The 17,508-nt window shown below is 39.4% G+C and overlaps 2 protein-coding genes across 2 annotated transcripts in view; one reads left to right on the top strand and one right to left on the bottom strand.

Annotated features, from left to right (window-relative positions):
* The window catches only part of LOC140227836 (two pore channel protein 1-like), a 56,182-nt gene extending 43,991 nt beyond the window's left edge, over window positions 1–12,191 (bottom strand). Inside the window, 2 exon segments of the mRNA XM_072308229.1 lie at window positions 9,233–9,543; window positions 12,086–12,191. Of these exon segments, the coding sequence (XP_072164330.1) occupies window positions 9,233–9,543; window positions 12,086–12,188 (414 nt within the window). The 5' untranslated portion in view covers window positions 12,189–12,191.
* A 365-nt stretch (window positions 12,192–12,556) lies between these two features.
* On the top strand, window positions 12,557–17,071 carry LOC140227224 (dynein regulatory complex protein 10-like). Its single transcript, XM_072307652.1, has 4 exons — window positions 12,557–13,914; window positions 14,543–14,776; window positions 15,456–15,527; window positions 15,980–17,071. The coding sequence occupies exons 1-4, from the start codon at window positions 12,979–12,981 to the stop codon at window positions 16,256–16,258; spliced, it is 1,521 nt and encodes a 506-aa protein (XP_072163753.1). The 5' UTR covers window positions 12,557–12,978; the 3' UTR covers window positions 16,259–17,071.
* The last annotated feature ends 437 nt before the right edge of the window (window positions 17,072–17,508 follow it).

Here is a 17,508-nt window from a genome sequence, read left to right as displayed (position 1 = left end):
TGCAGATTTTGCATTAATAAATGACAGATTCACAAGAAAGTTGCTACTGATATAATTCACCTTTGCAAATAAGGATAAAGAGTCATAGATGATAATTTTAATGATTAAATAATAATAATAATAATAATAATAATAATAATAACAATAATAATGTAAGATATTGTAGGAATAAGAATAAAGTTTGCTCTGTACAAGAAACAATTATTTTCTATAGCCTCAGTCCATATGATCTCATATTTCTGCAGTGACATAAAATCTTAGTGGCTGATGCTCGTGGGCTGAAACAAACACTGCACCTAGCAGATCAGGGGTGAAACACTGGTGATTGCATTTCAATAGCTAGACCTGCTTCTTCTTTCACCCCCTCCCCCCCCCCCCCCCCCCATGGAGTTGACGGGAGGGGAGGGGGGAGATTGGCAAAAGGCAAAAGTGCAGCATACAGGCTATTAGCACTTCTCAATCTCTGTAACCGTCAACTCCTGGCAAGGTACTGAAAGAAGATAGTAGATGGACGCAGGTTCGAGAACAAATCGGCGGACGACAAAAAAGCGCGACTCAAGACATGTTGATCAAGCTGCTAAGCCCTCAAGCCTCTCTCCTGCAATCTAAAAAAAAAAAAAAGAAACGAAAAAAGTTTAAAAAAAAAAAAAATGTCTATAAGACCTAACAAATGTCAGATTCTGGTGGGGTCCCAAAAACACTTGAAAGGGATAAGATAATTAGCACCAAAAGAACATGTGACCATAGACCCCCCCCCCCCCATCATACCTCCTTCATACCCCACCCCCGCCCCCTCAAAAGGGAAAAAAAAGCAAAAGGCAAGACCCTTTACAACTTTTGGTGGTTAGTTTACAATAGAACTGTGTTGAGGGGCACAAACCAGTGCTGCTGCTGCGCGAGAAAACTCACACCCGGAGTGTGTGAACAGTTTGCGCGCGATGACGGAGGCCCTGTTGTGATAGAACGTTGCCGAAATTGGCTCTTATTTTCACAGGCTCAGATATTATAGTAGAGCGAGAGATAGGCAAAAGAAAGACAGTGAGAGAGAGAAGGAGAGAGAGAATCTAAAAGGAGAGATGGCAGAGATTAAAAAAAAAATAGAAGGCAGACGCAAGTGAAACGAAGAATGTCGCAGACCGAGAATGGAGTCGCGAGAAGGCGACAGAGCTTGAGGCTATTGACCAAAGAAGTGTCATATTGCCATGGCAACAGGAGTAGCTGGTACTGATGCTTTCACCAGATGCTGTTTGGGCTATTGTAAGTGACACAGCACAAAAACAAAATTGAAACAAAACTTATAAAGCACAAAGGAATCCAGCAAATTTATGTTCTACGGCAAGTTATTGTGACCATTCCCTGACAATGCATACGTACAGCCTTAAAAAATCAAAACAAGCAATTCAATGTTTCCCTGCAGACTCTTCACAACAATTCTGATTGTTCTACCAGATGCCGTTATGGCTTTTGTACACACTACGCACCACAAAAAAAAAAAAAAAAATTAAAACAAAACTTTAACAATACAAAGCACAGCTCGAATCCAACAATTTATGTTCTACACGAAGTTATCATTACTGTTCCCTTACAATGCATATTTTTAAAAATGTAAGTAGTTTTAATGTTTTCCTGTAGAGTTTTCACAACAATTCTGATTGTAATCTGCTTTTCAGCTCAAACTATTCCAAATTGGTATCCCTATGTACATCAAACTGCTTTCATTCATTCTAGTGTACTATAGTACTCACGGATATCTCCTTACTTAGATCACAAGGAAAGCCTTTACCATACATGTACATATCTCCTTTCAGAAGTCAGGCAACTACAATTGTATGCAGACTGATATTTTGATAGAACCAACTGATGTATTGATGCATGCTATTATTACTGTTCAGATTACAAGTCGGTGATCAAGTGTGGAGGAAATACATTTGTACATTATGCTTCGTATTGTGGAACTCAACGTGTGCAGAGACTCCTTCTACAGCTTGTGAAAAATCCTGCTCTCATCTTCCAATACAATAGCCATTCTTCCTCTGTATGCACCACATCAACTGGACCATGCAATGACAGACAATATTGTAGTTTTTTTCTATGATATTTTGCCACAGAACAAATAATGCAAGCATTTTGCATTTTATGTAGAAACTTTTGTGTTTGGGGCAAATGTACATGTACATGTACATTGTAGCACAGTTGTATTATACAGCGGCACCACCTACTGTACACTGGTGCAAAATTCACAGAGCAAACTGCACCTCAATGTGTTTTTCATCAATACAGGTATATCCCCATCATGTGCTGCATCATAACATTGTTGCAAACTTGCAACCACAATATGTGATGTAAACAACTTTTCACTTGGCTTCGAAAAAAAAAATAATAATTTGTGATCAGAAACTACTCAGTCCTGTTAAATCTAATTTCTGTTGCTAGAGCTTGAAAGTTCCCATAAGTGTGTGACAGAGAATGAAAGAAAAAATGAATGAATGATGAATGAATGAATGAATGAATGAATGAAGGAAGGAAGGAAGAAAGGAACGAACGAACGAACAAACAAACGAACGAACGAATGAATTCTATAAATGAATGAATGAATGAATGAATGAATGAATGATCTCTGAGAAAGATGGATCAACAGATTGATGGATGACTGAATGTACATGTCTGCTGCCTAGCTCATATTTTCATTGGCTTTCCATTCCTGTCACGATACATGCAGCAATAAACCTGGGTTTGTTCTACTCTGAACTGTATCAAGACTCAACTGACATTATGCATACCATAGTGTTTGGGTAAACTGTTAATGATGAGGGATGATTTCTCAACAACAGACATAATGACTTCAAAGTTCAGTTGCACTTGAAAATAGACAATGGCACACAATTACACCCCAAAAAAGCAAATAATCCACAGGATGACACACTACAATGTATTAATGTACAATTGTACATGCAGCTTGCATTCGAGGCAACAAATTGTATACTTGCAGGCAAGACTTTATTTTTTAGAGCACTGTGGGAAAAATCCACAGGATGACACACTACAATGTATTAATGTACAATTGTACATGCAGCTTGCATTCGAGGCAACAAATTGTATACTTGCAGGCAAGACTTTATTTTTTAGAGCACTGTGGGTAAAAATGGCATATATCCTATGGCATCTACAATTCACTTGTCTTTAAAACCATACTTTACTATGCAATGTTTTGCCTGAAAAAAAAAAAAAAAAAAATCTTATTTTTTTTTCAATTAAACAAAACCCAAAAATAAATACAGTAATTTGTGTCTTCTGCAAGATGAGACAACGTACAAAATCTAAATTTCCAAATCTTCACTGGGGGGAAATAATGAAAAAGATACAGTTGGTAAAATCTCAATCTTGACAGTTTGCAAGCTATTCTATCTTGTTTTAGTCAAGCAATGTAGATAGAGGCTTTGAACAAAAGAAAATCCACTGTATCACACTACTTGCACAACCTGTCATTCTTGTATAGACTATGAATGAAATGAAAAAACAAAAAACAAAAACAAAAAAATCAAATGATCAGAGAGCTCACTACAAAATGAGAACCAAAAGTAAAACTGCCTTGATAATCAATGCAATGTCAAAGTTTTTGTTGCATTTCATCATGGACATCTCTTCGATCAATCACTGTGATGATAAAACATTGAAACTGTGCAGGCTGGAAAGGGGGTACGTATGGGGTGCCATGTGAGCCCATCTTTTAGCAATGCATATATCGGGGAATACTGCGCACAATCTCCGAGGACCTTCAATTTACTGCAGGCACCATTTCAAGAAATGAACATCTGACGACAGCCCGGGCCGAGGACAGAGGAGGGAGACGGGATGAGGATGAGGAGATGAGATGGTGATGGCTGGAAGAGGTGGGATGGGATGGGGGGTGGGGGATGGGGGAAGATGGAGGAGAGGGAAGATGGAAGAGGGGTAAAGGGAGGGGGAGAGTTGCAACCCACAAGCGGGAGTGGATGGGAGCTAGGAAGAATTTAAGTGATGTTGGAGATGAGATGGTGATGGTTTGAAGAATACAGGGGTGGGATGGAGGATGAGGGGGGATGGGGCGGGAGAAAATGAAGGAGGAGTATAAAGGGAGGGGGAAGAGTTGTGACCCACAAGTGGGAGGGGATGGGAGCTGGGAAAAATAGATGATATTGGAGATGAGATGGTGATGGCTGGAGGAGTACAGGGGTGGGATGGGGAAAGGGGGGATGGGGCAGGGGGAAGATGAATGAGGGATAAAGGGAGGGGGTAGAGTTGTGACCCACAAATGGGAAGGGATGGCAGCTTCGAAGAATAGATAATATTGGAGATGAGATTGTGATGGCTAGAAGAGTACAGGGGTGGAATGGGGGAGGATGATGGGGAGGGGGATGGGAGGGGGATGGGAGGGGGGAAAGATGCGACCCACAAATGGGAAGGGGATCGGAGCTTGGAAAAATCAACAAGAAGCAATGAGATTTTGGAAAACTTTGTACAATGCATTTATAATACATACAAATATTTCTATCTTAGTGACTTGTGTACATGTATACAACATTATACAACTTTATTCTATGCCCATACATGTACATACACACTCATACAATGATCCACAATTGTACCAACCTGTATGCTCACTACTTTCAATGCAATGTGTAGTGTACATTGTATTTCAAAGACCAAGCTTGACTTTCTTCTACCCAAGTTCATAGCTCACTGTTGCAATCAAGTGCGCTTCACTGAAGGAACAGCCAAAATGTTCAGTTGGGTATATCACAATAGAGTGCTCAGAGCTCAAACCTCCTATACTGTCATGCACTGTGGAATATGAGTGTGACAGGCTCTGTTGGTTTGTAGGTATGATGCAGTTTTCTTCACAAGCTGTGGGGCATCCTGGATGTATCATAAATCATTTAAATGTAACTGCACAATTGGTACAAATGATCAATAATGAACAACTATTAAAACAGGTGTTGAACAAACTTTTTGATAAAACAGAACCAAAAAAAAGGAGACTACATAGTAGGTCAATCCTGTCAATCCATTGAGAGCTTCTTTGTACACAGTGTTTGAAATTATGTTAGATAAAGTTGTAGGAAAGACAAGGTTAGGCAGGGCCTGGTAGGACTACACGCTATTGAAAATAGTAACTAGAATGAACTGAAACAAAGGCCAAATGCAAATGAAGCATGAAATAAAACCCAACACTTTCAGCTTTAAGAGTGTTGTACTGCAAGTCCAACTCCATATTTACTAAATAAGATTCAGGAGTCTTGGATAATCAACCCTTAAAACTGGAAAACAGTAATATGTGACTGTGCATCACTAAACGAACAAAAAGTCGCACGCGCTGATTTTGAGTGAGGGCTGAAAATAGGTGAAAAGGGTCAATTTGGTCAATCTTGACCTTTTTTATATTTTCTGAAAGGGCAAGTCTTCTTCTACATTATGCTAAAGTCTGGTATCATAAAATGAACAGGAAAGTGTGTTTTTTAGCAGTTTATCTCGAACACTTTTTATAGAATAGTGTGATTAGGTGTGTCTTTAGAGTCCCCCTTTCATTTCTTTAAAAAACCTGTACACACACTTCACTTTCAACTCTAATAACTTTAGAAAGGATGATGCTAATGCTTTGAAAGTTGGCATTTATCATGGATAGAATGTGTTAATAGAACATGCTTAATTTCAGCTTAGTCGAGCTCATAATCCCTTCAATGTGGTTGAACCGGTGGTTTTCATCCTGTGTTTTTGTCCCATTCATTCCACACGTAGCACGGCTTGGTGAAGATTAAACGCTTGAATAGACCCTGTGCTTCAGAGCCTCTTTTCTCAGTTCACACTTTTCTGGAGTGTCTGCTTTCTTTGCAATATTTCGATAGGTTTAGGAGTGTCCATTTGATTTGAGTTATACAGTGTACATCATTTTAAAGCTTGAAGTCTGCTCTTTCAGAATATGCTCTTAACTAAAAATCCATGTCTGGTGACTTTTTGTTTGTTTTGTGGTGCAGTGTAAAATATTGTACTTGATTACTGACAGGGCCACCCTGTAATGAAATAAAATTATATTAAAATACACATATGTACAAAAAAAGAAAGTCGCATGCTTTGTTCACTGATTGGCACCCATCAAGAATTATTTCTTCCACACAGATTGACACAGATCATGTCAGGAAGCTCATTGTCAAACAGATTACCTTAAATCACCACAATCATTGTAATCCCTATTATTGGGTCATCATGGCCTTCCTGTTGGACCAAGGAACAGTACTACACCTGCAATGTATGATGCATGTGTGGGTTTGTGTGTCCGATCTACACTGCACAGTATTGTACGACTAGGTCAAGTGCAGTTTAGATTACTGAATGCTGATAAAGATGCTTGGCAAGTTCATGGTGCTATACACGGCAAAAGAGTCTGGGCACACAATGGTTTAATATAGTTTTGGTTGTGGTCCTACAAAAGGTGGGTCCCACCTTTTATTAGGACCACTTTGTTTTAATATTAATAATTGTCAGTGCTTATACAGCACATTTTCATAACACATAGACCCAGTGTTTTGGGATATCTCGGCCATTTCAAACTGATTTTCATCAAATAAACGTTGAATTCCTCTTACAATTGTACACTCTTTCATATCTTAAAGTGGTTTTGAATATCTATTTTGAAATGGTAGAGATATAAAAAATCAAAATGGTCTGAATGAAAGGTGGGTAGTAATATATTAGGACCACAACCAAAACTATACCATCTCTTAAATTGGTTGATGGGGCAGTGAATATCATCAATGGCACTCCATTCCCTGACTTGACCCTGCCAGTACAGTGCACGTACTGTAGAGTAAAAGGCTCAGGTTGACTTTTAGCGATATGCGTCATATGTAACACGAGCTGAGCGCTGTAACGTTATGAGCACTGTATGCTCAAAGGGTAAGCTAATATAATGGGTCATATACCTTCCAGGGAAAGTAAATCCCACTCCTGTTAAGAACTATAAATGCCCCTTCTAGATAGTGTCATACGATTGATTACAGTATTTAAAGCCCATAACCCCTGCCTGCAAGTACCAATTGATACTGTACGAGCTGAAATTTTTGCGTACAGATATTTTCGCGAATTGCTACTTGGCGGACATTTTCGCGTGTTGTTAATTTCGCGGTTGCGTGGGTCTACCTGAACTTAGTTATTCGCGCATTGTTATTTTCGCGTGTTGTTATTTTCGCGGTTCAAAGGCGATTCGCGAAATTCGCGAAAATAAAACCACCGCGAAAATTTCAGCTCGTACAGTATATCATGCTATGAAAGGAAACTATTTCACATCAAGATGCAATAAAAACAATAAGCTTTTAACATTAAAACGCTCCAGATATGAGGTAAAAGAAAATTGTGTTTGCACCACACAACCTTGCAAAATGAAAGCTGCCTTCGTTTCCTATTTGGCTCCGTTCATTTCTAAATTTTCAGGAAATTCAGAAAGGAAGCTATGTATCGTATCTAACATTTGTATCTACAACAACAATTGTATGTACAGGCAGTTTCAACCTATGCTGCAACAAAGGTTCGTCTTTCACAGATCATTTGTGTAGGTGGACATGCTATGCGTGGGTTGCTGTAATTGAAAACATGGCATTGCTTATCTTGTTTTGCAGGCAGAGTTGGTCTGGGCCATCACAACGGCAGGACATTTATAAACCAAGTGTGAGATTCAGATTATAAATTGTTATTCAGTGGCAACCAACATCTTGAATGCATCAACACAATTAATTGAAGACCTGAATATAAGAACGACCCAAGTCCAATTTTTGGCCAAATTCAGTTTGACATGGGAAATTGTAGCTTATGCATGGACTCATCTTGTGTATAAATGATAAATCCTTATTACACTGTACCCCCAGAAGTGCCTGAAATAAATGAGTTAAATCTTATATGAATGTAAGAATGAAGGACTTGGGTCATTCTTACATTCATATTACAGCGCCCTCTCTCGTCCTTCTCTCATCTCTATAGCAGAATATCATGTATATGAATCAAAGAACGACCCAAGTCCATCACACAAAATGGCCTCTCCACGACTAATGTAAATGTTAATTGCCATAATGATATATGTTCTAATATACAATGTTGCCTTCCCATCACAGTTAGATAGAATATTATTGGACAAATTAAAGAAGATATGAAGGTTTTTTAAGTTTACTCGAAATGGTCTTCCATGGACTTGGGTCGTTCTTATATACAGATGCTCAATTGTGAGAACTCTTAAACAGTGTGTAGGTGGAGAATGCTGTAAAGGTTTCTAGGAATAATGAATTAGACACAGGGTCTCTCTTGAGTCAAAGTATGATTTTCTGGGTACTCTTTCTTTTTATTTTTTAATCAACAAATATGAAGTAAAGCATGGGTCAGCACAGACATACAAATGTATGTATCAACATCATCTGGCACACAAATAATTCAGTATCACCCTGATATATTTGCATTTAAACTGCACTCAAATTTTTGTGTTTCAAAAATCATCACTACATTTGTATGTACCATCCAACCTTGAAAGCCAAAGCACACATATTATCCAATTTCAAATATTCTTGTCTGTCCATACACTCTCCTTTCACCTACCCCCCCCCCCAAAAAAAAAGAAGAAGAGAATGAATAAATAACTGATTACTACAGTTATAACTATGGCAAATGAGTCAAATTAATGAATTCTTGTGTCAGTTTAGTTTCTTGGGTTTTTTTTTTTTTTTCATTGCAACTGATTGACAAATTGTTAAAAAACTTTGTTTCACAACATTGGCTGGCTTTGCTGGTAATTAGTAACAATCGCACCACCGATAAAAATGGTCACAGCTCATTAAACTGTTGATTATAATCACTGTGTGTTGTACGCTGCAATTATTGCAAAACATTTTACGTATACGAAAGGATAGTGGGTGGGGGAGAGGTATTCAGCACAAGACTTGTTCAGAGGTACAGTGCACTCACGTTATAGTGAACATTTATAACAAAACCCTTGTTCCAACAAAGTAAAAATTCATGTCCTAAAGTTCACTATCTATATATTTATCTTTATATACTTTAATGTTCAGCTATAACGAAATTTCAACGTAACAAAAGAAAACTGCCAGTTCAGAGGACTTTGCTATACTAGGCTTGCCTGTATTAGTAGTTTGCAAGTTGTTTGTAATCAAGAACATGATTGGACACGAAACCATCGGGATTGAGGATGACGACTTACAATCGGTTCCAGCTGGAGCGCATCCACCGCCGGCTCCTCCACGAGGGCCAGGAGCATGACGAGGAGTGCGGCCGCCAGGTCCATGATGTAGAAGTAGAAGTTGTGCACCATGACGTAGGCCGGCAGGGCGTCCTGGCTCCGCGGGTGGGTGTCGAAGCGGTCGTTGTTCTCCCCCTCCTGCAGGTAGATGGCGGCCTCGCGGTAGTTCAGGTCCCAGTCCTGGCTGCCGCCCAGGGCGGGCATAGAGAGGGAGGAGGTCTGATGAACCAGGAAACCAGGACTACGAGCCACTGAGTCATTGTTGATGATATCTGCAAGGCAAAGTGACCCCAGATAATTTTTTAAAAAGTGATTTCAATTGTTCTTGCAATTTTGTTTTTGTCTGCTAATTTTTAAAATGACTGACTGAAAATAAGACAAAACAAAACTTAACTGTGGGTATAATTCCTTTGTTGACATAAAATTGAAAACAAAACATACAATAATTCATAATTCTTGTTTTGTTGCATGAAAGAAGCTATGATAAATTTCATGGAGAAAGGGTTACAGTTACAATTGACCTAAAATACATAAAATTAATGATATTTTTGTGTAGCACTCAAATTACCATAATTGCATTGTTGTTGAGTTTATGACATCATTAAAACACTTAAGCCAATGCGCATAAATTTGCAGTTGCAACTATATTCAATATTTCCTGGACACATCATAAAACCTTTAAATTCTTAGTTTCTTTTCATAATAGTTCTATTATTTTGTTCATCTGCTTTTATTCTATTTATTAGACTGAATCAGCTGGAATGAATGCATGGATTTGGACCTAAGACCATGTAGCCACAAAAGTGCTCTACAAAAGTCCCTGGAACTGCTGACAAAGGACATCCTGTATGAAGTACTAGTGTCTGAGTACACCTGCTGATTTTTACAGGTGATTAAACAGTCAGATGATGACTGGCACACTGACAAAATTTGGAGCACTGACTTACCAATTTTGTGAATTCTTGTCACCTTAATTCTACACATTGTTTGGAATCAAAATCAGCTATAATCCACGCTTCTTTAATAGATCAGCTACTAGTAACTATACTTCTAGTGTGGTTGTACAAGTTGTTGCAATTTTTAACACCTTTTACTAGATTTGTGTTTTTTCTACTGTGGACTCGTAATCATCAAGACATACAAATGTACACAGTTACCACTGATATAATTTCAGAGGCCAGTCCTTTGATTTGAAAAAAATGAAAAATAAATAAATAAAAAAAAAAAAAATTAGATGATGTAAACTATGAAAGTCATGATGGCTTGGAAGTACTACTGACTGACCCACTGTGTATTAGTATGACAGTGAAAGTGACCTGTGACACTTGGGGTTGTTCCAAGACAATCTCATCATCACAAATAGCTGCACATGGTTGTAATGTTGACATGCGCTACGTGTACTGGTAGTGACATGACACAACACTGCCAAGAACTCTTTATGTATAGCCAATGCATGCATATGAATCATTTTATTATTTGTTTTTACATGTAAATCATAGAATTAGCACACATTAATTAGTTTTATTGAATACAGGACTGATTCATTCAGTTTCAGTATTACTAATGCTCTACATATAGTCTTTGTGAATAATTCATAAGTGTATAGTCTTAAATAGTAACAACGGATTGTCCGATTTTCCTCAAACTTTCAATGATGTGTTCTACTATTAATATGGCTACATTCTCTCAATCCTTATGTTAATGAAGGTGAACTTGTCCTTATACTGTACAAGTGATTTTCTATTATACTTTTACATCTTTGGACTTCCTTTTGGGCAAGTAAAATTTATGCTTGGGCAAGTGTTCTGCAACATTTTATAAATCTGCTTGCCCGACCAGGTACAAAGGGTGTAAGTGGTAAAAAAATTAAAAAATAAAAAATAAATAAATAAATAAATTTTTAGCACCCTGCTATCTGTTCATTGATTGATATCAACACTGACAGATGTAGTTTGTTGTGGATATCACATAGTCACTTCGATCCTGTACAGGGCCCAAGGGGCAATGTAAATATCAATACTAGATCTATAGCTGCCAATTTATTTCTAGCAGACCTTATATGGCTATTGTAGGCTATATGTTTTCTTTTGAAGACAAAACAACAGTTACTGTGATTCGGATGCATGTGTGTCTCATCATGGATGGATTTTTGACATTCATCACTGGTGGGTAAGCTGGCCGTATGAAACGGTTACCTGGGAGACATTTCGTGCAGTATTTTGTCAGATATTTTATCTGACAAACTGTTACAAGCTACTGAAATCATTGCATTTGATTGGCTGAGCTGAAAGCAACTAGTCTATGTCAGAAAAACAAAATATATATATAGGCCCTATATCATGTTTCATAAAATGCTCTCCAGCATGGGGTGCCAGGGCAGGAGTCTTCACTCTTCTGATGAACTGATCACAGACAAAGTTCACGAGTGAGCGAATCTTTTTTAGCCTAACGACGTACACTGTCACTGGGCCCAGTGTCTATAGCTCTGAGCTTGACCACAGTGCTGAAATTTGAACACTTGTGCAAAAATTGAATGCAGTGTCTATTATATGGATGGTCCGATGGAGGTGGGAAATGTTGCCTGGTCAAACAACATTTCACACCCGGTTAGTACACACGACTGTCCACGTACCATTGCGTACGTGACTAGCGTACAGGGAAAGTATCATTGAATTTACACGCAATTTACGCGCAAGGTAAGGTACAGGCGCTAGCAGACGTCCCTTTCGCGTTTTATTCATCACGATAACAAAACATGCGAGAAGATAAATTGTTCATAAACCCATGAAAAAATAAAAAAACATGACCCCTTACCACATCTCACAGATCGGAAGCTATGGCTTGCCTGGGATTCGGTCAGTAAGGGGCTCTCAAGTTCAACAGAATCTGCGATCACTTCATCCTCAATATCCGCCATGTTTACGTTCCCATCTGATAAATTCTCGTTTTCTCTCGATGCGTGAGGATGAGAATACGCGAGATTCAGACCCGCCAGTTGACCCCATCTCGACCTTTTGCTAGGCACTGACTGACTGCTGGAGTGAGTAACTAGGCAACGAACCGTATCACATAAATACCTGTAGGCGAATGAATATGAAATATTCCTTTAAAAGCCTTAGAACAAGATAACATCTTCAAAAAATACTGTTTGTAGTGTTAGTTGATATCCCTATTCAAACCATGATCATAGCTTCAGTTTATTTATTTTAAAATATGATATGAATTGAGAGTTATATTCTTGCAAGCGCACGGACATTCTACGCCTAATGACTGTTGTGAGGTTGCCTCACCAGTCCCGTTGTTTACGTGTTGTACTCGCGCCTCCTCTTCTTGCATGCGTACGGTGCATGGTGATGGTGTGGTGCAAGGTTTGCATGCATGAATGCATTGTGAATGCTCGATTTAGATCTAGGCCTATGTGCTGGACAAAAGGTAAACTAATCGTGATCGTTGACGATAGTTACGTGCCAAACTTTGTAGACATTGTGTTTTTGTTAACATGTCCGTGATCATCAAGAAACTAACGGTGGAGCAAAATTGTTTTGGGATCTACTAGATCTAGACTGCAGAAAACCTTTCTTTGGCCGAAGCGACCAAGTTACTTCGCGCATCCATTTCTACTTCTTCGTTGTAGGGCCTATGAAGGGTTGCCCCACCGGGTGACAAGTGTTTGTGTGATTTTATAGTTTGTCCACATAAAAATCAAGATGTCGTTCGCCGACATGGCAGTGATGGAGACCTTCCGTCTCCTGGACAAAGTCCGGGCGGAAGGTCCTAAGGAGCGTCCTGAAAGACCAAACATGGACTACCCTCACGTGAGACCCCATCGACCAAGCAAACCAAAGGAGCCCAAAGCACCCAAAACGGATCCCCTGCGCATTCTCGACCCCGGGAGAAAGAAACTGACGACTGTCGAATCCCAGCGCATTCTCGCTGTCCATGACGAAAGTATCAAGAAAGTGGAGGTGATGAGCTTGATGCCGTACGCCTGTGAAAATGTCAATCGTTTCAGTGCCGTACTTGGTGCAGAAACCGTCCTAGCCATGCAAGAGCATGGGAAGATTGAGGCGTCCTTCCGAGAGGCATTCAAAAAACTCAGCGACTACCAGAATACCGACAAACTTTCCCTGCGCTCGGGGGCAGGCAGCCGAAAATCCACACCCGGCATGTCGCTGCGTCAGGACGTGGAGGATGACCATTTTGAGGAAATGCAAATGATCGAGAGCAGAAAGCAGACGCCGGTCGATCGGTTACAGGAAAAAGTGGATTCGGTCACACTCGAGGACAATCAGAACGTTATCTTCGACGAGGAGGAGGAGCAGCTTGCGAAGGCAGTCGGCGTATACGAACAGCAGCTCAAGTTTTCATGCAGGAACATCCTGCGATTGCTCAGTCTGAATCCGGCAGCAGTCAACCAACTGCGTGCGGAGCGGGAGCACCGGGATCAGGAAGCGTCTGCTCTCATCGGCTACATGAAGGACCTGCGGGGATTTATCCTGGAGAGGCTCCTGACCACACCCCTGGAGGAGAAGGAGAAGACAGACTATCTGCAGGAGATCACCATCAGGGAGCAGAAGAACTCGGAGGTCATCAAGAAATTGTCAGCCGAGCTCCAAGAGGCCATTGAAGATAAAGATATGAAGGTGCGGTTAAAAAAAAAAAAGTTTTCAGAAATTTGCAAAGGCATTCGCAGAGTGTACAATCTTGATATAAAATTGTGTAGAGCAGACCTGGGCGATTTGGGGGGTGTTTCATCAATTTAGTCAGCACTGACAAGTTGTCAGCACTGACTATTTCAGCAAAATCCTTGGTTTTGATTGGCTGAGATGCTCTGATCACTGACTGTTACTATGGTTATTGTCAGTGACTGACAACTTTCGTGAAATGGTGCCCTGTTCTATGTCTTGAATTAATGTTATATCAGCTGGAAATTGTAGATAATCTGATAATTCATTTTAATAATAAAATTTGTTTTGTCTCAATCCAAAATTCTAATTTATTTAATTATTGGAATGATGATGCCAGAAATTCAGTCAGTGGTCACTCACACTAGAGTCACAGTATAAATGTATTTACTTTCATTCAAAGACGAGAATGGTGATTTCTGTGACAGTAACCGTAAATTAGTTAAATGGCATTATTATCCATGGAACAATGTGGTAGCCTCCTGCTGTTGATGTTACTTCGTGCAAAGGGACACAGTTGGTAAAAACGCTATTTCTATGCCAACTCAACCTACAATGTATGTGTTGATCCATTTTCATCCTGTAGATCTCCAAGCAGAACGATGAGATCCGTCGCCTCAAGGGGGACCTCCACCAACTGGAGAAGTTCTCCGAGGAGCACATCCGGCGCACCAAGTCCGAGTCGGAGAAGCAGCAGCAGGCGGACCTGAAGAACTCGGAGGTGAAGCAAAGCAAGCTGCAATCGGAGCTGCAGGCCCTGCGCACGCAGCTGGCCAACCAGACTTCAGAGCACAGGGATAGTGAACTAGCTCTCAGAAAGGTGTGTAAATGAAGGAAGGTTCTACAGTTTCTCCTTTTTATCTTTTTAATGAATAGAATTACAACTTTGGAATGATCAACTGGATCCACATTGTAGACAACAGATCAACTCATGGTTTGCAGTTATGATATAGAGGAATGAACATCAACATGTGCCAAACAGCCTGAGGGCTTTTATACATAGTGTCTCTAATCTTGCATTTGAATTTCCTTCTTTTTGTGTTTGAAACATCTTGATGGTAATTGAGGTGATCCAAAATATTTTGTCAATGTACAAAACATGTACTGTATATCAATAAGTGATGTGCTTGACAATAATGACTACTTTCATTTTTTTCTCTCACACATGTGCATAATCCACAGAAAGCAAGTTCTGTAGCATGAATTTTCTCTTTTTATTCAAAGTTACAGTGTCCATGTACATCAATGTCTGTGATACCACGGTCAAAATGTGTATTAGATAATTATACAGTAGTTAGAAAAATACTACAAACAATCATCATTTGGCTGATTACCTTGCAACTTTACTTGAAACATGTTAAGCAATGAGGGAAGTTCTGTATCATTTGAATCAAGTGACAAATTGTTGGAGGAAGGAACTGCCAAATTCTTGCAGAAAATCTCTTTTCACATTGTTATCTATGTCTTGTACAAGTAATTTTGATCCTTTCACATTTCAGAGGAAGTACATGATTGAGACGGAGGTCGAGAACTGGATCCAGAAGTACGACCAAGACATGGGAGAAAGACAGGTAAGGGAGACATTAAAAAAAATCTGTATTTCGAATTCAAATTTAGAATGTTTGTCAATTCATTTTAGAAGCTTGCAGTTTGAATATAATGCATAATTCATATTCAGTATTGATTGTTGTGTTCATATTTAAATATACATGTACATTATATGCATTAAACTGCCAGCTTTAATCTAAATTTATGAGCATTGAATGAGGAGGGGTTTAGTTATTTTGGGATGTGTTTCTTTTCTTCTCCTTTTTTTGTTCATTTTTTATGCTATTTTTTGACTGGTAATGGAAAACAAATAATAGGCACAGCAAAGCTGTGGTGTTTTTGCTCAAAGTGGATGGATGTAAACACAACGTGAAGCTTCAGGCACAAAATGATACCTGCCAATCAAAGTGTAAGCCTGCACAATTTTTTCAAGAAAATGACACATTTTTACATGCTTCTCCCCGCCCCGCTGCAGGCAGAGTTTGAGGACGTGGATGCCATCTACACGGAGGAGAAGGCCCAGCTGAACGAACTCGAGGAGCGCTTCAAGACACTGGAGGAGGAGTACAAGCGCATTGTGGAGGAGCGCCGCATCGCCCGCGAGAAGAAGGAGCGCGAGGAGCGGGAGCTGGCCATGATGATCAAGGCCGCCACCATCGTCCAGTCCTTCTGGCGCTCCTACAAGTGCCGCAAGGCCCTCAAGTCCAAGAAGAAGGGCAAGAAAGGGAAAAAGGGGAAGAAGGGAAAGAGATAAAGATGCCCACACTCGTCATCACCAACATCGTTCTGTAAAAGGCAGGCATTGAAGAACTTGAACTCAATTATCCTGGAGGGTCACTCATGAGATGATGGCCTTTTTCTTTGATTTTGCTTCTTTCTTTTTTTTCGCTCACTCCATCCGAAGCAGTCTTTCAGTCAAATTGCTAGATTTATGCAATAATGAGATGCATGTTTGTTTGTTTTTTTACCTGCCTGCCTTTTTGCAAATTTTGTCTGAAGTTTGTATTCCAACATAGAACAAGAGACCGTCCTAGGGGTTTTCTGCGGCAGTTGTCGACTGACATGCTGGAGATATCCAGAAACATTCCTTTGATACCTCAAGCACCATCACCTTTTATGAAGTGCCATTTGGGTACACCGCTTTTCAACTGTGTATCATTTCACTACATGGATATGAACTGGAAGTCAGTGCTAGAAACTCGTTTCTGAATAAGCTCTTTTCAACCTATGGAGACACCTTTCTATGCAGCCACCTCTCATTCTACACACGACATTGCTGTTGTTTACCATTCTCTGGTGAGAGGTATGTTGTATAGAGTGGACACTGATTTTCATGGTGGGCTGTAGTCCAGTTGTGAAATGAGAGAAAAAGAGTAAAAGCAATATTGAATGTGATTTAGTTCTTCCCAGTCCCTAAGGTTTTGGCACTGAGTACCTCTGCTTCAGTACATGAACCAAAAGCTAAAGTATGTATACTCAACTGCATATCAGTTGTAAATATAAAGTGGTAGATTTAATGTAAATCATATAGATGCATATATTTAAATATATTATGCCTTGATCCAAATTTTCTTGATTGTCTTCTTTTTTTCTTTTTCTTAGTCTGTGACACTGAATGATTATTGAACAGTACTCTGAAATGTGTGTATGTGTGTACAAGTATGTTTGTGTGTGTGTGTGTTTCCGCTAAACAAAATCACATGACTGATGTGCTTTGAGCATATGCATTGTAATTTTTGTTTTGTCAGTGAAATGTCTAAACTTCACTTCCTATTTGCCAGATGAGACAAATACAATATTGTACATTCAGTGCTTATTATCACTATCGTACCTCAGTATGTATACGAGAAAAGGAGAGAAAGAGAGAGTACAGTTGTTGATATACATGAAGGGTTTGTTTGCATTTTTTAAGATTTTGAAGTGCGATCTCTGTCATAAAGTTCAAAATACAGTAATACCTTTTAAATGATATACATGTATTGATCACTACATATAATGGTATAT

Source organism: Diadema setosum, chromosome 4 (assembly GCF_964275005.1).
Source record: "Diadema setosum chromosome 4, eeDiaSeto1, whole genome shotgun sequence".
NCBI lineage: Eukaryota > Metazoa > Echinodermata > Echinoidea > Diadematoida > Diadematidae > Diadema > Diadema setosum.
This window is presented reverse-complemented; position numbering and strand designations above follow the sequence as displayed.

What these genes read in the sequence shown, in the direction of transcription:
- LOC140227224 (XM_072307652.1), top strand. Translation starts at nt 12,979, where the DNA reads ATGTCGTTCGCCGACATGGCAGTGATGGAGACCTTCCGTCTCCTGGAC. An exon ending in TTGAAGATAAAGATATGAAG is followed by an intron (nt 13,915 to 14,542) that starts GTGCGGTTAAAA and finishes TTCATCCTGTAG; the next exon opens with ATCTCCAAGCAGAACGATGA. An exon ending in AAGACATGGGAGAAAGACAG is followed by an intron (nt 15,528 to 15,979) that starts GTAAGGGAGACA and finishes GCCCCGCTGCAG; the next exon opens with GCAGAGTTTGAGGACGTGGA.